The sequence below is a fragment of the Salvelinus namaycush genome, chromosome 27 (genome assembly GCF_016432855.1).
Source record: "Salvelinus namaycush isolate Seneca chromosome 27, SaNama_1.0, whole genome shotgun sequence".
Lineage (NCBI taxonomy): Eukaryota > Metazoa > Chordata > Actinopteri > Salmoniformes > Salmonidae > Salvelinus > Salvelinus namaycush.
In genome coordinates, this window is record NC_052333.1 from 731877 (window position 1) to 756520 (window position 24644).

Genomic DNA, 24644 nt, shown 5'->3' on the forward strand with positions numbered 1-24644 from the left:
TTGAGGGAATGTTGAATATATCACATTGAAATTATAAATTTAAGGTTTAGGACAGCAGCTTAATTCCCGTTAGTTAAATGTATTACTGATGTGTTTTGGAGCCAACTCCTTCCTCAAGGCATGTTGAATATATCAATGTAGATTGGTTTTGGTTCTTCTTCCTCAAAGTGTGTTGAATATACCAATGCAGATTGGTTCTTGTAAAAATTAATGCTAAAGTGATTGATTGGTTGTGTTTTCTGTGTTCCCCCTCTGCAGTGAGGTGGTGCAGCAAGGTCCGACATGACCGAGCACCATTAGGCTCCACAGTGAAGGACCGACCCAGTGGAGAGCACCAATCCTGGGGGGAAGGCAGGCTGCCAAGAGGACCAGAGAGCAGAAGGGTGCCTTGGCCCCGTTAGAAGAAGAGGGGTGGATTCTAGCTACAGGCTCTGTATGAGGGGAAAATAGTCTGGCTCAAATGACTGGAATGTGGACTATGACATGAGCTGTGACTATGACACGAGCTGTGACTCTATGACACGAGCTGTGACTCTATGACACGAGCTGTGACTCTATGACACGAGCTGTGAGACTATGACACGAGCTGTGAGACTATGACACGAGCTGTGAGACTATGACACGAGCTGTGAGACTATGACACGAGCTGTGAGACTATGACACGAGCTGTGAGACTATGACACGAGCTGTGAGACTATGACACGAGCTGTGAGACTATGACACGAGCTGTGAGACATGACACGCTGTGAGACTATGACACGAGCTGTGACTCTACTAGCTGTGAGACTATGACGCGAGCTGTGACTCTACTAGCTGTGACACTATGACGCGAGCTGTGAGACTATGACACGAGCTGTGAGACTATGACACGAGCTGTGAGACTATGACACGAGCTGTGAGACTATGACACGAGCTGTGACTCTACTAGCTGTGAGACTATGACGCGAGCTGTGACTCTACTAGCTGTGACACTATGACGCGAGCTGTGACTCTACTAGCTGTGACACTATGACGCGAGCTGCGAGACTATGACGCGAGCTGCGAGACTATGACGCGAGCTGCGAGACTATGACACGAGCTGTGACTCTATGACGCGAGCTGTGACTCTATGACGCGAGCTGTGACTCTACTAGCTGTGAGACTATGACGCGAGCTGTGACTCTATGACGCGAGCTGTGACTCTATGACGCGAGCTGTGACTCTACTAGCTGTGAGACTATGACGCGAGCTGTGACTCTATGACGCGAGCTGCGAGACTATGACGCGAGCTGCGACTCTATGACGCGAGCTGCGACTCTATGACGCGAGCTGCGACTCTATGACGCGAGCTGCGACTCTATGACGCGAGCTGCGCTCTCGAACGCGAGCCGCGACTCTAGTGACGCGAGCCGCGAGACTCTGACGCGAGCCGCGAGACTATGACGCGAGCTGCGACTATGACGCGAGCTGCGAGACTATGACGCGAGCTGCGACTCTATGACGCGAGCTGCGAGACTATGACGCGAGCTGCGAGACTATGACGCGAGCTGCGAGACTATGACGCGAGCTGCGAGACTATGACGCGAGCTGCGAGACTATGACGCGAGCTGCGAGACTATGACGCGAGCTGCGAGACTATGACGCGAGCTGCGAGACTGACGCGAGCTGCGAGACTATGACGCGAGCTGCGACTCTATGACGCGAGCTGCGACTCTATGACGCGAGCTGCGACTCTATGACGCGAGCTGCGAGACTCTGACGCGAGCTGCGAGACTACGACGCGAGCTGCGAGACTACGACGCGAGACTACGACGCGAGCCGCGAGACTACGACGCGAGCCGCGAGACTACGACGCGAGCCGCGAGACTACGACGCGAGACTACGACGCGAGCTGCGAGACTACGACGCGAGACTACGACGCGAGCTGCGAGACTACGACGCGAGCTGCGAGACTACGACGCGAGCTGCGAGACTACTCTGCGAGACTACGACGCGAGCTGCGAGACTACGACGCGAGCTGCGAGACTACTCTGCGAGACTACGACGCGAGCTCTGCGAGACTACGACGCGAGCTCTGCGAGACTACGACGCGAGCTCTGCGAGACTACGACGCGAGCTGCGAGACTACGACGCGAGCTGCGAGACTACTCTGCGAGACTACGACGCGAGCTGCGAGACTACGACGCGAGCTGCGAGACTACGACGCGAGCTCTGCGAGACTACGACGCGAGCTCTGCGAGACTACGACGCGAGCTGCGACTCTTTGCAAGAATGCTTTCTATTTTAGGTTTGTCTGTGTGTTTAACTGTGGCGTTTTGATATTGCTCTGCTTATGTATTGTATATAAGTTCTTTGTATTGGGTTTCAACAAACGTTAGTTTCTAGTAAGTGAATCTTTATTGTTATGAAAATACCCTCCCAGGCTGTAAGGAGCTGTGAAATGTAATCTTATCTTTTTTTTTAAGGGGTTGAGCACATTTTTACTCTCTGCAAGGCAAGCTGTATTTCTTTTCACCCTCATAGACATACTTTGGTTAATTCAGTCTACAGAATGTTCATTATACTCTTTAACAGAGACAGCCTGTGTCCATGTCTGTTCCTTTGTCTTCATGGTGAATTATGCTCTCTGTATCTGTTCTGCTAGAGTCCTCTGCTGCTGCTAGCCTCATCGTTCACACACTGAGTATCACACACACCCTGGCATAAAACAGTCTATTTTGCTCTGAGGAGATGAAATGCTAATGTGAAATGCATTTGCATGTACTTTTCCCCCTAAATGTGCAAAGCTTTCGCAACAAATGTTGGCTTGCTCACCTCAGTTTAACGTCCAAGTATGATAATGCTGGAGGGAAGTGTGTCAGAGTGAGAGTGCCAGCATCTGCTCCTCCCCCCGACTCCCCCTTGTCTCTCCTCCCCCCCTGACTACTCCTTGTCTCCCCCCTGACTCCGCCTTGTCTCTCTTCCCCCCTGACTCCGCCTTGTCTCTCCTCCCCCCCCTGACTACTCCTTGTCTCCCCCCTGACTCCGCCTTGTCTCTCCTCCCCCCCTGACTACTCCTTGTCTCCCCCCTGACTCTGCCTTGTCTCTCCTCCCCCCCTGACTACTCCTTGTCTCCCCCCTGACTCCGACTTGTCTCTCCTCCCCCCCTGACTCCGACTTGTCTCTCTCCCCCCTCCCCCTCTACTCCTTGTCTCCCCCCTGACTCCGACTTGTCTCTCCTCCCCCCCGACTCCGCCTTGTCTCTCCTCCCCCTGACTACTCCTTGTCCTCCCCCTTGACTCCGACTTGTCTCTCTTCCCCCCTGACTCCGCTTGTCTCTCTTCCCCCCTGACTCCCGCCTTGTCCTCTTCCCCCCTGACTCCGCTGTCTCTCTTCCCCCTGACTCCGCCTTGTCTCTCTTCCCCCCTGACTCCGCCTTGTCTCTCTTCCCCCCTGACTCCCCCTTGCCTCTCTTCCCCCCTGACTCCCCCTTGTCTCTCTTCCCCCCTGACTCCCCCCTTGTCTCTCTTCCCCCCTGACTCCCCCCTTGTCTCTCTTCCCCCCTGACTCCCCCTTGTCCTCTCTTTCCCCCCTGACTCCCCCTTGTCTCTCTTCCCCCCTGACTCCGCCTTGTCTCTCTTCCCCCCTGACTCCGCCCTTGTCTCTCTTCCCCCCTGACTCCGCCTTGTCTCTCTCCCCCCTGACTCCGCCTTGTCTCTCTTCCCCCTGCTCCCTTTCTCGCTTCCCCCCGACTCCGCCTTGTCTCTCTTCCCCCCTGACTCCGCCTTGTCTCTCTTCCCCCCTGACTCCGCCTTGTCTCTCTTCCCCCCTGACTCCGCCTTGTCTCTCTTCCCCCCTGACTCCGCCTTGTCTCTCTTCCCCCCTGACTCCGCCTTGTCTCTCTTCCCCCTGACTCCCGCCTTGTCTCTCTTCCCCCTGACCCGCCTTGTCTCTCTTCCCCCCTGACCCGCCTTGTCTCTCTTCCCCCCTGACTCCGCCTTGTCTCTCTTCCCCCCTGACTCCCCCCTTGTCTCTCTTCCCCCCTGACTCCCCCTTGTCTCTCTTCCCCCGACTCCCCCTTGACTCTCTTTCCCCCTGACTCCGCCTTGACTCTCTTCCCCCTGACTCCGCCTTGACTCTCTTCCCCCCTGACTCCCCCCTTGTCTCTCTTCCCCCCTGACTCCCCCTTGTCTCTCTTCCCCCCTGACTCCGCCTTGTCTCTCTTCCCCCCTGACTCCGCCTTGTCTCTCCTCCCCCCCTGACTACTCCTTGACTCCGCCTTGTCTCTCTTCACCCCCTGACTACTCCTTGACTCCGCCTTGTCTCTCTTCCCCCCTGACTCCCCCTTGTCTCCGCCTTGTCTCTCTTCCCCCCTGACTCCCCCTTGTCTCTCTTCCCCCCTGACTCCGCCTTGTCTCTCTTCCCCCCTGACTCCCCCTTGTCTCTCTTCCCCCTTGACTCCGCCTTGTCCTCTCTTCCCCCCTGACTCCGCCTTGTCTCTCTTCCCCCCTGACTCCCCCTTGTCTCTCTCCCCCCTGACTCCGCCTTGTCTCTCTTCCCCCCTGACTCCGCCTTGTCTCTCTTCCCCCCTGACTCCCCTTGTCTCTCTTCCCCCTGACTCCGCCTTGTCTCTCTTCCCCCCTGACTCCCCCTTGTCTCTCTTCCCCCCTGACTCGCCTTGTCTCTCTTCCCCCCTGACTCCGCCTTGTCTCTCTTCCCCCCTGACTCCCCCTTGTCTCTCTTCCCCCTGACTCCCCTTGTCTCTCTTCCCCCCCTGACTCCCCCTTGTCTCTCTTCCCCCCTGACTCCCCCTTGTCTCTCTTCCCCCCTGACTCCCCCTTGTCTCTCTTCCCCCCTGACTCCCCCTTGTCTCTCTTCCCCCCTGACTCCCCCTTGTCTCTCTTCCCCCCTATCCCCTTGTCTCTCTCCCCCTGACTCCCCTTGTCTCTCTTCCCCCTGACTCCCCTTGTCTCTCTTCCCCCCTGACTCCCCCTTGTCTCTCTTCCCCCCTGACTCCCCCCTTGTCTCTCTTCCCCCCTGACTCCCCCTTGTCTCTCTTCCCCCCTGACCCCCCTCTCTTCCCCCTGATCCCCTTGTCTCTCTTCCCCCCTGACTCCCCCTTGTCTCTCTTCCCCCCTGACTCCCCCTTGTCTCTCTTCCCCCCTGACTCCCCCTTGTCTCTCTTCCCCCGCTGACTCCCCTTGTCTCTCTTCCCCCTGACTCCGCCTTGTCTCTCTTCCCCCTGACTCCGCCTTGTCTCTCTTCCCCCCTGACTCCGCCTTGTCTCTCTTCCCCCCTGACCCGCCTTGTCTCCTCTTCCCCCCTGACTCCCCCTTGTCTCTCTTCCCCCCTGACTCCCCCTTGTCTCTCTTCCCCCCTGACTCCCCCTTGTCTCTCTTTCCCCCCTGACTCCCCCTTGTCTCTCTTCCCCCCCCTGACTCCTCCCTTGTCTCTCTTCCCCCTGACTCCCTTGTCTCTCTTCCCCCCTGACTCCCCCTTGTCCTCTCCCTGCTCCCCCCTCTCCCTTCTCTCCCCCCTGACTCCCCTTTTCTCTCTTCCCCCTGACTCCCCCTTGTCTCTCTTCCCCCCTGACTCCCCCTTGTCTCTCTTCCCCCTGACTCCCCCTTGTCTCTCTTCCCCCCTGACTCCCCTTGTCTCTCTTCCCCCCTGACTCCCCCTTGTCCTCTCTTCCCCCCTGACTCCCCCTTGTCTCTCTTCCCCCCTGACTCCCCCTTGTCTCTCTTCCCCCTGACTCCCCCTTGTCTCTCTTCCCCCCTGACTCCCCCTTGTCTCTCTTCCCCCCTGACTCCCCCTTGTCTTCTCTTCCTCCCCTGACTCCGCCTTGTCTCTCTTCCCCCCTGACTCCGCCTTGTCTCTCTTCCCCCCTGACTCCCCCTGTCCTCTCTTCCCCCCTCCGCCTTGTCCTCTCTCCCCCTGACTCTCCGCCTGTCTCTCTTCCCCCCCGACTCCCCTTGTCTCTCTTCCCCCCCGACTCCCCCTTGTCTCTCTTCTCCCCCGACTCCCCCTTGTCTCTCTTCCCCCCCGACTCCGCCTTGTCTCTCTTCCCCCCGACTCCCCCTTGTCTCTCCTTCCCCCCGACTCCGCCTTGTCTCTCTTCCCCCCCGACTCCGCCTTGTCTCTCTTCCCCCCCGACTCCCCCTTGTCTCTCTTCCCCCCCGACTCCCCCCTTGTCTCTCTTCCCCCCCGACTCCCCCTTGTCTCTCTTCCCCCCGACTCCCCCCTTGTCTCTCTTCCCCCCGACTCCCCCTTGTCTCTCTTCCCCCCCGACTCCCCCTTGTCTCTCTTCCCCCCCGACTCCCCTTGTCTCTCTCTCTCCCCCCCGACTCCGCCTTGTCTCTCTTCACCCCCGACTCCGCCTTGTCTCTCTTCCCCCCCCGACTCCCCGCCTCGTCTCTCTTCCCCCCGCGACTCCCCCCTCGTCTCTCTTCCCCCCCGACTCCCTCCCTCGTCTCTCTTCCCCCCCGACTCCCCCTCGTCTCTCTTTCCCCCCGACTCCCCCCTCGTCTCTCTTCCCCCCCGACTCCCCCTCGTCTCTCTTCCCCCCCGACTCCCCCTCGTACTCTCTTCCTCCCCCCCGACCTCCCCCCTAGTCTCTTCTTGCCCCCCGTCTCCCTCGTCTCTCTTCCCACCCCGACTCCGCCTCGTCTCTCTTTCCCCCCTGACTCCCCCTTGTCTCTCTTTCCCCCCCGACTACCGCCTTGTCTCTCTTACCCTCCCCTGACTCCGCCTTGTCTCTCTCCCCCCCACTCCGTCTCTCTCTTCCTTGTCCTTCTCTTCGCCCTTCCCCCGACTCCCCCTTGTATCTCTCTTCTCCCCCGACTCCCCCTCTGTCCTCTTCCCCCCCCCGACTCCGCCTTGTCCTCTCTTCCCCCCCCGCTCCCCCACTTGTCTCTCTTCCCCCCCGACTCCGCCTTGTCTCTCTTCTCCCCCCGACCTTCCCCCTGTCTCTCTTCCCCCCCCCCGACTCCCCCTTGTCCTCTCTTCCCGCCCCCGACTCCCCCTTGTCTCTCTCCCCCCCGACTCCCCCTTGTCTCTCTTCCCCCCCGACTCCCCCTTGTCTCTCTTCCGCCCCGACTCCCCCTTGCTCTCTTCCCCCCCGACTGCCCCCTTGTCTCTCTTTCCCCCCCGATTCCCCTTGTCTCCTTCTCCCCCCGACTGCCCCCTTGTGTCCTCTCTTCCCCCCCCGACTACCGCCTTGTCCTCTCTCTTCCCCCCCGACTCCCCCTTGTCTCTCTTCCCCCCGACTCCGCCTTGTCCTCTCTTCCCCCCGACCTCGCCTCGTCTCTCTTCCCCCCCGACTCCCCCTCGTCTCTCTTCCCCCCCCCCCCCCCCCCCCCGAAAACTCACCCCTCGTCTCTCTTTCCCCCCCCCGACTCCCCCTCGTCTCTCTTTTCCCCCCCCGACTCCCCCTCGTCTCTCTTCCCCCCCCCAGACTTCCCCCTCGTCTCTCTTCCCCCCCACTCCCCTCGGTCCTCTCTTCCCCCCCGACCCCCCCTAGTCTCTCTTCCCCCCGACTCCGCGCTCGTCTCTCTCTCTTCCCCCCCGACTCCGCCTCGTCTCTCTTCCCCCCCGACTCCGCCTCGTCTCTCTTCTTTCCCCCCCGCTCCGCCTCTCTCTCTTCCCCCCCGACTCCGCCGCGTCTCTCTTCCCCCCGCTCCGCCTCGTCTCTCTTCCCCCCCCTACTCCGCCTCGTCTCTCTTCCCCCCCGACTCTCCGCCTCGTCTCCTTCTCCCGATGCCCGCCTCGTCTCTCCTTCCCCCCCGACTCCGCCTCGTCCTCTCTTCCCCCCCGACTCCGCCATCGCTCTCTTCCCCCCCGACTCCGCTCGTCTCTCTTCCCCCCGACTCGCCTCGTCTCTCTTCCCCCCCGACTCCCGCACTCGTCTCTCTTCCCCCCCACTCCCCCTCGTCTCTCTTCCCCCCCGACATCCGCTTCGTCTCTCTTCCCGCCCCCTGACTACTCTTGACGTCCCGCCTGTCTCTCTTCCCCCCCCGACTCCCCCTCGTCTCTCTTCCCCCCCGACCTCCGTCTCGTCTCTCTTCCCCCCTGACTACTCCTTTGACTCCGCCTCGTCTCTCTCTCCCCCCCGACTCCACCCTCGTCTCTCTTCCCCCCCGACTCCCCCTCGTCTCCTTCCCCCAGCCCGACTCCCCCTCGTCTCTCTTCCCCCCCGCTCCCCCTCGTCTCTCTTCCCCCCCGACTCCCCCTCGTCTCTCTTCCCCCCCGACTCCCCCTCGCTCTCTTCCCCCCGACTCCCCCTCGTCTCTCTTTTCCCCCCCGAACTCCCCTCCCCCCCCCGTCTCTCTCCCCCCGACTCCCCTCGTCTCTCTTCCCCCCCGACTCCCCCTCGTCTCTCTTCCCCCCCGACTCCCCCTCGGTCTCTCTTCCCTCTTCCCCCCGACTCCCCCTCGTCTCTCTTCCCCCTCCGACTCCCCCCTGCGTCTCTCTTTCCCCCCCGACTCCCCCTCGTCTCTCTTCCCCCCCGACTCCCCCCTCGTCTCTCTTCCCCCCCGACTCCCCCTCGTTCTCCTCTTTTTTCCCCCCCGACTCCGCCTCGTCTCTCTTCCCCCCCGACTCCGCCTCGTCTCTTTCCCCCCAGACTCCGCCTCGTCTCTCTTCCCCCCCGACTCCGCCTTCGTCTCTCGTCACCCCCCACTCCCCTCGTCTCTCTTCCCCCCCGACTCCCCCTCGTCTCTTCTCTTCCCCCCGACTCCCCCATCGTCTCTCTCCCCCCGACTCCCCCCCTCGTCTCTCTTCCCCCCCTGACTCCCCCTCGTCTCTCTGTCCCCCCGACTCCCCCTCGTCTCTCTTCCCACCGACTCCCCCTAGTCTCTCTTCCACCCTCCGACTCCCCCTCGTCTCTCGTCCCCCCCGACTCCCCCTCGTCTCTCTTCCCCCGCGACTCCCCATCTCATCCCGGTGCGGAGAAAAACGACTCATCTTCCCCCCCGACTCCCTCGTCTCTCTTCCCCCCCGCTCCGCCTCGTCTCTCTTCCCCCCCTGACTACTCCTTGACTCTAATTTTCTTCCCCGCCTCGTCTCTCTTCCCCCCCGACTCCCCCTCGGCTCTCTTCCCCCCACGACTCCGCCTCGTTCTCTTCCCACCCCCCTGACTACTCCTTGACTTCCGCCTCGTCTCTCTTCCCCCCCGACGCCCCCTCGTCTCTCTTCCCCCCCCGACTCCCCCTCTCTCTCTTCCCCCCCCGACTCCCCCTCGTCTCTCTTCCCCCCCGAAAAACCCCCCCTTTTTCCCCCTCGTCTCTCTTTCCCCCCCGACTCCCCCCCTTCGTCTCTCTTCCCCCCCGACTCCCCCTCGTCTCTCTCCCCCCCGATCTCCCCCTCGTCTCTCTTCCCCCCCGACTCCCCCCTCGTCTCTCTTCCCCCCGACTCCCCCTCGTCTCTCTTCCCCCCGACTCCCCCTCGTCTCTCTTCCCCCCCGACTCCCCTCGTTCTCTCCCCCCGACTCCCCCTCGTCCTCTCGTCCCCCCGACTCCCCTCGTCTCTCTTCCCCCTCCGACTCCCCCTCGTCTCTCTTCCCCCACCGACTCCCCCCTCGTCTCTCTTCCCCCCCCGACTCCCCCTCGTCTCTCTTCCCCCCCGACTCCCCCTCGTCCTCTCGTTCCCCCGCCGACTCCGCCTCGTCTCTCTTCCCCCCCGACTCCCGCCTCGTCTCTCTTCCCCCCCGACTCCGCCTCGTCTCTCATTGTAAAACCGACTCCCCCTCGTCTCTCTTCCCCCCCCGGACTCCCCTCTTCCTCTCTTTCCCCCCGACTCCCCCTCGTCTCTCTTCCCCCCCCGACTCCCCCTCGTCTTCTTCCCCCCCGACTCCCGCATCGTCTCTCTTCCCCACCGACTGCCCCCTCGTCTCTCTTCCCCCCCGAATCCCCCCTCGTCTCCTCTTCCCCCCCGACTCCCCCCTCGTCTCTCTTCCCCCGCCCCCTACTCCCCCTCGTCTCTCTTCCCCCCCGACTTCTGCCCCCCTCGTCTCTCTTCCCCCCCGACTCTCCCCTCGTCTCTCTTCCCCCCCCGACTCCCCCTCGTCTCTCTGTCCCCCCCGACTCCCCCTCGTCTCTCTTCCCCCCCGACTCCCCTCGTCTCTCTTTCCCCACCCGACTCTCCCTCGTCTCTCTTCCCCCCCGACTCCCCCTCGTCTCTCTTCCCCCCCGACTCCCCCTCGTCTCATCTGTCCCCCCGACTCCCCCTCGTCTCTCTTTCCCCCCCGAATCCCCCTCGTCTCTCTTTCCCCCCTACTCCCCTCGTCCTCTTCCCCCCCGACTCCCCCCTTCGTCTCTCTTCCCCTCCCGACTCCCCCTCGTCTCTCTTCCCCCCCCGACTCCCCCTCGTCTCTCTTCCCCCCCGCCTCCCCCTCGTCTCTCTTCCCCCCCGACTCCCCCTCGTCTCTCTTCCCTCCCCCGCCGACTCCCCCTCGGCTCTCTTCCCCCCCGACTCCCCCTTCGTCTCTCTTCCCCCCCGACTCCCCCTCGTCTTCTTCCCCCCCCGCTCCCCCTCGTCTCTCTTCCCCCCCCTACTTCCCCCCTCGTCTCTCTTCCCGCCCTCCCGACTCCCCCTCGTCTCTCTTCCCCCCCCGACTCCCCCTCGTCTCTCTTCCCCCCCCGACTGCCCGTCTCTCTTTCCCCCCCCCGACTCCCCCTCGTCTCTCTTCCCCCCCCGACTCCCCCTCGTCCTCTTTTTCCCCCCCCCCGACTCCCCCTCGTCTCTCTTAACCCCCCCCCCCCGACTCCCCCCTCTCTCTCTTCCACCGTCCCGACTCCCCTCGTCTCTCTCCCGCCCCCGACTCCCCCTCGTCCTCTTCCCCCCCCGACTCCCCTCGTCTCTCTTCCCCCCCGACTCCCCCTCGTCTCTCTTCCCCCCCGACTCCCCCTCGTCTCTCTCCCCCCGACTCCCCCTCGTCTCTCTTCCCCCCCGACTCCCCCTCGTCTCTCTTCCCCTCCCTACTCCCCCTCGTCTCTCTTCCCCCCGACTCCCCCTCGTCCTCTCTTCCCCCCCGACTCCCCCTCGTCTCTCTTCCCCCCGACTCCCCTCGTCTCTCTTCCCCCCCGACTCCCCCTCGTCTCTCTTCCCCCCCCCCGACTCCCCCTCGTCTCTCTTCCCCCCCGACTCCCCCTCGTCTCTCTTCCCCCCCGACTCCCACTCGTTCTCTTCCCCCCCCGGACTCCCCTTCGTCTCTCTTCCCCCCCCGACTCCCCCTCGTCTCTCTTCCCCCCCCGAACTCCCCCTCGTCTCTCTTCCCCCCGACTCCCCCCCGTCTCTCTTCCCCCCCCGACTCCACTCGTCTCTCTTCCCTCCCCGACTCCCCCTCGTCTCTCTTCCCCCCCCGCTCCCCCTCGTCTCTCTTCCCCCCCCGCTCCCCCTCGTCAGAAGTAACCCCCGCCGACGCCCCCTCGTCTCTCTTCCCCCCCGACTCCCCCTCGTCTCTCTCCCTACCCCGATCCCTCGTCTCTCTTCCCCCCCCCGACTCCCCTCGTCTCTCTTCCCCCCCCGACTCCCCCTCGCTCTCTTCCCCCCCCGACTCCCCCTCGTCTCTCTCCCCCCCCGACTCCCCTCGTCTCTCTCTCTTCCCCCCCCGCCTCCCCCTCTCTCTCTTCCCCCCGACTTCCCCCTCGTCTCTCTTCCCCCCCGACTCCCCCTCGTCTCTCTTCCCCCCCCGACTCCCCCTCGTCTCTCTGTCCCCCCTTCTCCCTCCCTCGTCTCTCTTCCCCCCCCCGACTCCCCCCATATCATTACAGCAGTATGTACTGGTATGTTAGCTAGCTACACTGTCCTTATGAACCACATAGCATATCATTACAGCAGTATGTACTGGTATGTTAGCTACGCTGTCCTTATGAACCACATAGCATATCATTACAGCAGTATGTACCGGTATGTTAGCTACGCTGTCCTTATGAACCACATAGCATATCATTACAGCAGTATGTACCGGTATGTTAGCTACGCTGTCCTTATGAACCACATAGCATATCATTACAGCAGTATGTACTGGTATGTTAGCTAGCTACGCTATCCTTACGAACCACATAGCATATTATTACAGCAGTATGTACTGGTATGTTAGCTAGCTACGCTATCCTTACGAACCACATAGCATATCATTACAGCAGTATGGACCGGTATGTTAGCTACACTGTCCTTATGAACCACAAAGCATATCATTACAGCAGTATGAACCGGTATGTTAGCTACGCTGTCCTTATGAACCAAAAGCATATCATTACAGCAGTATGGACCGGTATGTTAGCTACGCTGTCCTTATGAACCACATAGCATATCATTACAGCAGTATGGACCGGTATGTTAGCTACACTGTCCTTATGAACCACATAGCATATCATTACAGCAGTATGAACCGGTATGTTAGCTACGCTGTCCTTATGAACCACATAGCATATCATTACAGCAGTATGGACCGGTATGTTAGCTACACTGTCCTTACGAACCACATAGCATATCATTACAGCAGTATGTACCGGTATGTTAGCTAGCTACACTGTCCTTACGAACCACATAGCATATCATTACAGCAGTATGAACCGGTATGTTAGCCTCGCTGTCCTTACGAACCACATAGCATATCATTACAGCAGTATGTACCGGTATGTTAGCTAGCTACGCTATCCTTACGAACCACATAGCATATCATTACAGCAGTATGGACCGGTATGTTAGCTACACTGTCCTTATGAACCACATAGCATATCATTACAGCAGTATGGACCGGTATGTTAGCTACGCTGTCCTTATGAACCACATAGCATATCATTACAGCAGTATGTACCGGTATGTTAGCTAGCTACGCTGTCCTTATGAACCACATAGCATATCATTACAGCAGTGTGTACCGGTATGTTAGCTACACTGTCCTTACGAACCACATAGCATATCATTACAGCAGTATGAACCGGTATGTTAGCTACACTGTCCTTATGAACCACATAGCATATCATTACAGCAGTATGTACCGGTATGTTAGCTACACTGTCCTTACGAACCACATAGCATATCATTACAGCAGTATGTACCGGTATGTTAGCTACGCTGTCCTTATGAACCACATAGCATATCATTACAGCAGTATGAACCGGTATGTTAGCTACGCTGTCCTTACGAACCACATAGCATATCATTACAGCAGTATGAACCGGTATGTTAGCTACGCTGTCCTTACGAACCACATAGCATATCATTACAGCAGTATGTACTGGTATGTTAGCTAGCTATGCTATCCTTACGAACCACATAGCATATCATTACAGCAGTATGGACCGGTATGTTAGCTACGCTGTCCTTATGAACCACATAACATATCATTACAGCAGTATGGACCGGTATGTTAGCTACGCTGTCCTTATGAACCACATAGCATATCATTACAGCAGTATGGACCGGTATGTTAGCTACGCTGTCCTTATGAACCACATAGCATATCATTACAGCAGTATGGACCGGTATGTTAGCTACACTGTCCTTATGAACCACATAGCATATCATTACAGCAGTATGAACCGGTATGTTAGCTACGCTGTCCTTATGAACCACATAGCATATCATTACAGCAGTATGGACCGGTATGTTAGCTACACTGTCCTTACGAACCACATAGCATATCATTACAGCAGTATGTACCGGTATGTTAGCTAGCTACACTGTCCTTACGAACCACATAGCATATCATTACAGCAGTATGAACCGGTATGTTAGCCTCGCTGTCCTTACGAACCACATAGCATATCATTACAGCAGTATGGACCGGTATGTTAGCTAGCTACGCTATCCTTACGAACCACATAGCATATCATTACAGCAGTATGGACCGGTATGTTAGCTACACTGTCCTTATGAACCACATAGCATATCATTACAGCAGTATGGACCGGTATGTTAGCTACGCTGTCCTTATGAACCACATAGCATATCATTACAGCAGTATGTACCGGTATGTTAGCTAGCTACGCTGTCCTTACGAACCACATAGCATATCATTACAGCAGTATGTACCGGTATGTTAGCTACACTGTCCTTACGAACCACATAGCATATCATTACAGCAGTATGAACCGGTATGTTAGCTACACTGTCCTTATGAACCACATAGCATATCATTACAGCAGTATGTACCGGTATGTTAGCTACACTGTCCTTACGAACCACATAGCATATCATTACAGCAGTATGTACCGGTATGTTAGCTACGCTGTCCTTATGAACCACATAGCATATCATTACAGCAGTATGAACCGGTATGTTAGCTACGCTGTCCTTACGAACCACATAGCATATCATTACAGCAGTATGAACCGGTATGTTAGCTACGCTGTCCTTACGAACCACATAGAATATCATTACAGCAGTATGTACTGGTATGTTAGCTAGCTATGCTATCCTTACGAACCACATAGCATATCATTACAGCAGTATGGACCGGTATGTTAGCTACGCTGTCCTTATGAACCACATAACATATCATTACAGCAGTATGGACCGGTATGTTAGCTACGCTGTCCTTATGAACCACATAGCATATCATTACAGCAGTATGTACCGGTATGTTAGCTAGCTACGCTGTCCTTACGAACCACATAGCATATCATTACAGCAGTATGGACCGGTATGTTAGCTACGCTGTCCTTATGAACCACATAGCATATCATTACAGCAGTATGTACTGGTATGTTAGCTAGCTACGCTATCCTTACGAACCACATAGCATATTATTACAGCAGTATGGACCGGTATGTTAGCTACACTGTCCTTATGAACCACATAGCATATCATTACAGCAGTATGGACCGGTATGTTAGCTACACTGTCCTTATGAACCACATAGCATATCATTACAGCAGTATGTACCGGTATGTTAGCTAAGCTGTCCTTATGAACCACATAGCATATCATTACAGCAGTATGGACCGGTATGTTAGCTACACTGTCCTTATGAACCACATAGCATATCATTACAGCAGTATGGACCGGTATGTTAGCTACGCTGTCCTTATGAACCACATAGCATATCATTACAGCAGTATGAACCGGTATGTTAGCTACGCTGTCCTTATGAACCACATAGCATATCATTACAGCAGTATGGACCGGTATGTTAGCTAGCTACACTGTCCTTATGAACCACATAGCATATCATTACAGCAGTATGTACCGGTATGTTAGCTACACTGTCCTTATGAACCACATAGCATATCATTACAGCAGTATGTACCGGTATGTTAGCTACGCTGTCCTTACGAACCACATAGCATATCATTACAGCAGTATGGACCGGTATGTTAGCTAGCTACACTATCCTTATGAACCACATAGCATATCATTACAGCAGTATGGACCGGTATGTTAGCTACACTGTCCTTATGAACCACATAGCATATCATTACAGCAGTATGGACCGGTATGTTAGCTAGCTACACTATCCTTATGAACCACATAGCATATCATTACAGCAGTATGTACTGGTATGTTAGCTACACTGTCCTTATGAACCACATAGCATATCATTACAGCAGTATGTACTGGTATGTTAGCTAGCTACACTGTCCTTATGAACCACATAGCATATCATTACAGCAGTATGTACTGGTATGTTAGCTACGCTGTCCTTATGAACCACATAGCATATCATTACAGCAGTATGTACCGGTATGTTAGCTACACTGTCCTTATGAACCACATAGCATATCATTACAGCAGTATGTACTGGTATGTTAGCTACGCTGTCCTTATGAACCACATAGCATATCATTACAGCAGTATGTACCGGTATGTTAGCTACGCTGTCCTTATGAACCACATAGCATATCATTACAGCAGTATGTACCGGTATGTTAGCTACGCTGTCCTTATGAACCACATAGCATATCATTACAGCAGTATGTACTGGTATGTTAGCTAGCTACGCTATCCTTACGACCCACATAGCATATTATTACAGCAGTATGTACTGGTATGTTAGCTAGCTACGCTATCCTTACGAACCACATAGCATATCATTACAGCAGTATGGACCGGTATGTTAGCTAGCTACACTATCCTTATGAACCACATAGCATATCATTACAGCAGTATGTACTGGTATGTTAGCTACACTGTCCTTATGAACCACATAGCATATCATTACAGCAGTATGTACTGGTATGTTAGCTAGCTACACTGTCCTTATGAACCACATAGCATATCATTACAGCAGTATGTACTGGTATGTTAGCTACGCTGTCCTTATGAACCACATAGCATATCATTACAGCAGTATGTACCGGTATGTTAGCTACACTGTCCTTATGAACCACATAGCATATCATTACAGCAGTATGGACCGGTATGTTAGCTACGCTGTCCTTATGAACCACATAGCATATCATTACAGCAGTATGTACCGGTATGTTAGCTACGCTGTCCTTATGAACCACATAGCATATCATTACAGCAGTATGTACCGGTATGTTAGCTACGCTGTCCTTACGAACCACATAGCATATCATTACAGCAGTATGTACTGGTATGTTAGCTACACTGTCCTTATGAACCACATAGCATATCATTACAGCAGTATGGACCGGTATGTTAGCTAGCTACCTAACGTTAGCTACTAATAAATTAAACATGCCATTATATTAACTAACTACACAATGTTTATTGACTTAATTATTCCTGTCATTATTAGCTACAGCAAGTGGTATAGTCAATGGACATTCGAGTGCTTTCGTAAATTCGCTACTCCGATTTCAGAGCACTCTCGTCTGAGTGTACCAGAGCGCAGAATAACGGATGAATTTACGAACTCGTTGAAAATGGCTGGTGTCAGTAAACGTTGACAAAAAAGCGTAATTAAATTGTTGCCAGCAGTAGCCCAGTTTGTCACCAACGCTCTGGATAACATAAACTGTCTACCCAGCTCTAAAGTGGTACTGCTGTCACGGCAGCAAAAGGTACCGGGAAACGTGGTTCAGAGAAAATTAAAACAATGATGATGATGATCGTGCCTCTTAGGGTGTTTTTTTTCTTCTCTTTGTCTGGTTTCTCTGTGATTTCTTCTGCGTTTCCTTTCTCTTTTCTATATGGAGGTACTAAGGGTAGGTTCTCTCAATATTAATGGGGGAAGGGACAGGATTGAGAGGGGGAAGGGACAGGTTTGAGAGGGGAAAGCGACAGGAATACGAGAGGGGAAAAGGACAGGAATGAGAGGGGAAAGGGACAGGGTTGAGAGGGGGAAGGGACAGGAATGAGAGGGGGAAGGGACAGGATTGAGAGGGGGAAGGGACAGGATTGAGAGGGGGAAGGGACAGGATTGAGAGGGGGAAGGGACAGGATTGAGAGGGGGAAGGGACAGGATTGAGAGGGGGAAGGGACAGGATTGAGAGGGGGAAGGGACAGGATTGAGAGGGGGAAGGGACAGGATTGAGAGGGGGAAGGGACAGGATTGAGAGGGGAAAAGGACAGGATTGAGAGGGGAAAAGGACAGGATTGAGAGGGGAAAAGGACAGGATTGAGAGGGGGAAGGGACAGGATTGAGAGGGGGAAGGGACAGGATTGAGAGGGGGAAGGGACAGGATTGAGAGGGGGAAGGGACAGGATTGAGAGGGGGAAGGGACAGGATTGAGAGGGGGAAGGGACAGGATTGAGAGGGGGAAGGGACAGGATTGAGAGGGGGAAGGGACAGGATTGAGAGGGGAAAAGGACAGGATTGAGAGGGGGAAGGGACAGGATTGAGAGGGGGAAGGGACAGGATTGAGAGGGGGAAGGGACAGGATTGAGAGGGGGAAGGGACAGGATTGAGAGGGGGAAGGGACAGGAATACGAGAGGGGGAAGGGACAGGAATACGAGAGGGGGAAGGGACAGGAATACGAGAGGGGGAAGGGACAGGAATACGAGAGGGGGAAGGGACAGGAATACGAGAGGGAGAAGGGACAGGAATACGAGAGGGGGAAGGGACAGGAATACGAGAGGGGGAAGGGACAGGAATACGAGAGGGGGAAGGGACAGGAATACGAGAGGGGGAAGGGACAGGAATACGAGAGGGGGAAGGGACAGGAATACGAGAGGGGGAAGGGACAGGAATACGAGAGGGGGAAGGGACAGGAATACGAGAGGGGGAAGGGACAGGAATACGAGAGGGGGAAGGGACAGGAATACGAGAGGGAGAAGGGACAGGAAGACGAGAGGGGGAAGAGACAGGAATACGAGAGGGGGAAGGGACAGGAATACGAGAGGGAGAAGGGACAGGAATACGAGAGGGAGAAGGGACAGGAATACGAGAGGGAGAAGGGACAGGAATACGAGAGGGGGAAGGGACAGGAATACGAGAGGGGGAAGGGACAGGAATACGAGAGGGGGAAGGGACAGGAATACGAGAGGGGGAAGGGACAGGAATAAGAGAGGGGGAAGGGACAGGAATGAGAGGGAGAAGGGACAGGAAGACGAGAGGGGGAAGGGACAGGAAGACGAGAGGGGGAAGGGACAGGAATACGAGAGGGGGAAGGGACAGGAATACGAGAGGGGGAAGGGACAGGAATACGAGAGGGGGAAGGGACAGGAATACGAGAGGGGGAAGGGAGAGGAATACGAGAGGGGGAAGGGAGAGGAATAAGAGAGGGAGAAGGGACAGGAATACGAGAGGGGGAAGGGACAGGAATTAGAGGGCTTGGGTAGTAGAAGTATAAAACAGAAAATGTAGTGTTTCACCAGGAGACACATAGTGATGAGGCTAATGAGGTTGACCCTAACCCTAACCCTAACCCTAACCCTAATGAGGTTGACCCTAACCCTAACCCTAACCCTAACCCTAATGAGGTTGACTGGGGTATGAGGTGGGATGGGCAGCATATACTCAGTCATGGTACTAATTTCAGTGCTGGGGTGGCACTTTTGTTTTTCTCAGGCTTAGGGGTGACTGGTATCTACAACAGAGATTGTCAAGGGTCGGGTTTTATTGCTCCTAACGAGGGTACAGAGCATATTGCTGTATTTGATCAACTAAAGGAAACCTGAAGACAGTGTGACCAAGAGGGGTGTGTGATTTTAGGGGGGTACTTGAACTGTACAGTGGATTTTACTGTTGATCGCACCGCTGGAGAACCTCACCTTGCGGTCAGCCACTTGTCTGTCTGGTCTATTGACTGAGTTTGAGCTTTCTGATGTGTGGAGAGTAAGGAAGGCAAAAGTTAGGCAGTACACATGGCTAAAAGTTAATGAAGGTGGTGTCAGTGCAGCAAGGTTAGACAGGTTGTATCTGATCTCTACTGTAGTAGGGTTGGAAGGTTAGACAGGTTGTATGTATCTGATCTCTACTGTAGTAGGGTTGGAAGGTTAGACAGGTTGTATGTATCTGATCTCTACTGTAGTAGGGTTGGAAGGTTAGACAGGTTGTATGTATCTGATCTCTACTGTAGTAGGGTTGGAAGGTTAGACAGGTTGTATGTATCTGATCTGTAGTAGGGTTGGAAGGTTAGACAGGTTGTATGTATCTGATCTCTACTGTAGTAGGGTTGGAAGGTTAGACAGGTTGTATGTATCTGATCTGTAGTAGGGTTGGAAGGTTAGACAGGTTGTATGTATCTGATCTCTACTGTAGTAGGGTTGGAAGGTTAGACAGGTTGTATGTATCTGATCTCTACTGTAGTAGGGTTGGAAGGTTAGACAGGTTGTATGTATCTGATCTCTACTGTAGTAGGGTTGGAAGGTTAGACAGGTTGTATGTATCTGATCACTACTGTAGTAGGGTTGGAAGGTTAGACAGGTTGTATGTATCTGATCTCTACTGTAGTAGGGTTGGAAGGTTAGACAGGTTGTATGTATCTGATCACTATTGTAGTAGGGTTGGAAGGTTAGACAGGTTGTATGTATCTGATCTGTAGTAGGGTTGGAAGGTTAGACAGGTTGTATGTATCTGATCTCTACTGTAGTAGGGTTGGAAGGTTAGACAGGTTGTATGTATCTGATCTCTACTGTAGTAGGGTTGGAAGGTTAGACAGGTTGTATGTATCTGATCTCTACTGTAGTAGGGTTGGAAGGTTAGACAGGTTGTATGTATCTGATCTCTACTGTAGTAGGGTTGGAAGGTTAGACAGGTTGTATGTATCTGATCTCTACTGTAGTAGGGTTGGAAGGTTAGACAGGTTGTATGTATCTGATCTCTACTGTAGTAGGGTTGGAAGGTTAGACAGGTTGTATGTATCTGATCACTACTGTAGTAGGGTTGGAAGGTTAGACAGGTTGTATGTATCTGATCTGTACTGTAGTAGGGTTGGAAGGTTAGACAGATTGTATGTATCTGATCTCTACTGTAGTAGGGTTGGAAGGTTAGACAGGTTGTATCTGATCACTACTGTAGTCGGGTTGGAAGGTTAGACAGGTTGTATGTATCTGATCACTACTGTAGTAGGGTTGGAAGGTTAGACAGGTTGTATCCGATCACTACTGTAGTAGGGTTGGAAGGTTAGACAGGTTGTATGTATCTGATCTGTGGTAGGGTTGGAAGGTTAGACAGGTTGTATGTATCTGATCACTACTGCAGTAGGGTTGGAAGGTTAGACAGGTTGTATGTATCTGATCACTACTGTAGTAGGGTTGGAAGGTTAGACAGGTTGTATGTATCTGATCTCTACTGTAGTAGGGTTGGAAGGTTAGACAGGTTGTATGTATCTGATCTGTAGTAGGGTTGGAAGGTTAGACAGGTTGTATGTATCTGATCACTACTGTAGTAGGGTTGGAAGGTTAGACAGGTTGTATGTATCTGATCACTACTGTAGTAGGGTTGGAAGGTTAGACAGGTTATATGTATCTGATCTGTAGTAGGGTTGGAAGGTGAGACAGGTTGTATGTATCTGATCACTACTGTAGTAGGGTTGGAAGGTTAGACAGGTTATATGTATCTGATCACTACTGTAGTAGGGCTGGAAGGTTAGACAGGTTGTATGTATCTGATCTCTACTGTAGTAGGGTTGGAAGGTTAGACAGGTTGTATGTATCTGATCTCTACTGTAGTAGGGTTGGAAGGTTAGACAGGTTGTATGTATCTGATCTGTAGTAGGGTTGGAAGGTTAGACAGGTTGTATGTATCTGATCACTACTGTAGTAGGGTTGGAAGGTTAGACAGGTTGTATGTATCTGATCACTACTGTAGTAGGGTTGGAAGGTTAGACAGGTTGTATATATCTGATCACTACTGTAGTAGGGTTGGAAGGTTAGACAGGTTGTATGTATCTGATCACTACTGTAGTAGGGTTGGAAGGTTAGACAGGTTGTATATATCTGATCACTACTGTAGTAGGGTTGGAAGGTTAGACAGGTTGTATTTATCTGATCACTACTGTAGTAGGGTTGGAAGGTTAGACAGGTTGTATGTATCTGATCACTACTGTAGTAGGGTTGGAAGGTTAGACAGGTTGTATGTATCTGATCTCTACTGTAGTAGGGTTGGAAGGTTAGACAGGTTGTATGTATCTGATCACTACTGTAGTAGGGTTGGAAGGTTAGACAGGTTGTATGTATCTGATCTCTACTGTAGTAGGGTTGGAAGGTTAGACAGGTTGTATGTATCTGATCACTACTGTAGTAGGGTTGGAAGGTTAGACAGGTTGTATGTATCTGATCTCTACTGTAGTAGGGTTGGAAGGTTAGACAGGTTGTATGTATCTGATCTCTACTGTAGTAGGACTGGAAGGTTAGACAGGTTGTATGTATCTGATCTCTACTGTAGCAGGGTTGGAAGGTTAGACAGGTTGTATGTATCTGATCACTACTGTAGTAGTTAATGAAGGTGTGACATTACTTCTGTGGGTTTCTCTGATCCCCATAATGTGTCTGATATTCACTTGTCCACGAAGGTCATCACCTTAAGGGTATTTTAATGTTACATGATGTTATGTTTTGTGAAAGGTTTTTGTTGTTTTGGGGAAAATGGAGGGTTACAAAAGGGACTTTTGAGTCCTTGAGACAATGGTGGGAGGTTGGGAAGGCCCAAATACGTGTATTCTGTCAACAGTATACTGCTCTGTCTCAAATTAAAGTTAAAGAGACTATCAAGGCCCTTGAACAGGACATCAAATCAATTGAATTGAAGCTGCTCACTCAGAACGACCCCGGACTAGTCATGAACTTACAGGACAAGAGACATGAACTGAGGTCGTATTTACATGAAAGAGTGAAGGGTGTCTTGATTAGGTCTCGTTTCGCTTCCCTCAAGGATATGGATTCTCCTAGCGTTTATTTTCTAACCACTAGGACAGTCGACATTACAACGCAAACAGATGGTCTGCCTTCGTCTCCCTGATGGGAAGGTGACCACGGACGACGGTGAAATGCGTCAACATGCCGTGGATTTCTACTCTGCCCTCTATAAGGCGGAGGATTGTGACTCTCTGTGTACTGAACAGTTGTTACATGAACTTCCTCAATTGGTCCCTGAGCAGAGAGCTGCTTTGGACTCTGACATTACTCTGCAGGAGCTGTCCACTGCAGTTATACAGCTCTCATCAGGCCCAAACCACTGGCATCAATGGTTTACCATCTGAGCACTTTTGGGGGTCTGTTGGGGGGGATTTTTACGAAGTGGTGTGTGAATTTGTTTCTAATAAGAGATGTTTTAGACATTTGTAAACTTGTCTGATGTGAATGTGGGTTTGTTTTCCTTGGATCAGGAGAAGGCGTTTGACCGTGTGGAAATCACCACTATTTGTTCAAAACAATGTCTGATATTTTTGGGGGATGTTTTTTTGTTTGTCTTGGATGAATTTACTGTATGTTTGGGCCTCATGTATGGTGAGGGTGGGGTGGTGGTTTGAGCTGCCCCATCCCCGTCCATAGGGGTATCAGGCAGGGATGCCCAATTTCAGGACAGTTATATTGTCAGGCTATTGAACCAATGCTTTGTTTTTTTAAGAGCGAGGCTTACTGGTTTCTCTGTGCCAGGGGTAATGAAGGGTCCCACGATAGCGCTGTCTGTGTATGCAGATGACGTGACAGTTTTTATTACAGGAGGTGAAGATGTTAAAGTTCTCTCAAACGCTTTAAAGGTGTATGAGGGGGCCTCCTCAGCTAGAGAAAATTGAGAAAAGAGTGAAGCGCTGTGGGCAGGTCAGCTTCAGATGGGGTCCGCTCCACGGTTACCAGGTCAGCTTCATATAGGGTCCGCTCCACGGTTACCAGGTCAGCTTCAGATGGGGTCTGCTCCACGGTTACCAGGTCAGCTTCATATAGGGTCCGCTCCACGGTTACCAGGTCAGCTTCATATAGGGTCCGCTCCACGGTTACCAGGTCAGCTTCATATAGGGTCCGCTCCACGGTTACCAGGTCAGCTTCATATACGGTCCGTTCCACGGTTACCAGGTCAGCTTCATATAGGGTCCGCTCCACGGTTACCAGGGGGGCTTCAGATAGGGTCCGCTCCACGGTTACCAGGTCAGCTTCATATAGGGTCCGCTCCACGGTTACCAGGTCAGCTTCATATAGGGTCCGCTCCACGGTTACCAGGGGGCTTCATATAGGGTCCGCTCCACGGTTACCAGGTCAGCTTCATATAGGGTCCGCTCCACGGTTACCAGGGGGGCTTCATATAGGGTCCGCTCCACGGTTACCAGGTCAGCTTCAGTTGGGGTCCGCTCCACGGTTACCAGGGGGCTTCAGTTGGGGTCCGCTCCAAGGTTACCAGGGGGCTTCATATAGGGTCCGCTCCACGGTTACCAGGTCGGCTTCATATAGGGTCCGCTCCACGGTTACCAGGTCGGCTTCATATAGGGTCCGCTCCACGGTTACCAGGTCAGCTTCAGTTGGGGTCCGCTCCACGGTTACCAGGGGGCTTCAGTTGGGGTCCGCTCCACGGTTACCAGGGGGCTTCATATAGGGTCCGCTCCACGGTTACCAGGTCAGCTTCATATAGGGTCCGCTCCACGGTTACCAGGTCAGCTTCATATAGGGTCCGCTCCACGGTTACCAGGGGGGCTTCAGTTGGGGTCCGCTCCACGGTTACCAGGTCAGCTTCAGATGGGGTCCGCTCCACGGTTACCAGGTCAACTTCAGATGGGGTCCGCTCCACGGTTACCAGGTCAGCTTCATATAGGGTCCGCTCCACGGTTACCAGGTCAGCTTCATATAGGGTCCGCTCCACGGTTACCAGGGGGGCTTCGGTTGGGGTCCGCTCCACGGTTACCAGGTCAGCTTCATATAGGGTCCGCTCCACGGTTACCAGGTCAGCTTCATATAGGGTCCGCTCCACGGTTACCAGGTCAGCTTCATATAGGGTCCGCTCCACGGTTACCAGGTCAGCTTCATATAGGGTCCGCTCCACGGTTACCAGGTCAGCTTCAGATGGGGTCCGCTCCACGGTTACCAGGTCAGCTTCATATAGGGTCCGCGCCACGGTTACCAGGTCAGCTTCATATAGGGTCCGCTCCACGGTTACCAGGTCAGCTTCATATAGGGTCCGCTCCACGGTTACCAGGTCGGCTTCATATAGGGTCCGCTCCACGGTTACCAGGGGGGCTTCAGATGGGGTCCGCTCCACGGTTACCAGGTCAGCTTCATATAGGGTCCGCTCCACGGTTACCAGGTCAGCTTCATATAGGGTCCGCTCCACGGTTACCAGGTCAGCTTCATATAGGGTCCGCTCCACGGTTACCAGGTCAGCTTCATATAGGGTCCGCTC

General features: G+C 54.0%; 1 protein-coding gene across 1 annotated transcript in view; it reads left to right on the top strand.

Annotated features, from left to right (window-relative positions):
- Positions 1 to 823: 823 nt before the first annotated feature.
- LOC120021988 (angiopoietin-2-like) overlaps positions 824 to 24644 on the top strand; it is a 79897-nt gene continuing 56076 nt past the window's right edge. The window contains exons 1-2 of the mRNA XM_038965792.1: positions 824 to 835; positions 1745 to 2244. Coding sequence (XP_038821720.1) covers positions 824 to 835; positions 1745 to 2244 — 512 coding nt within the window. The remainder of the gene's footprint in view (positions 836 to 1744; positions 2245 to 24644) is intronic.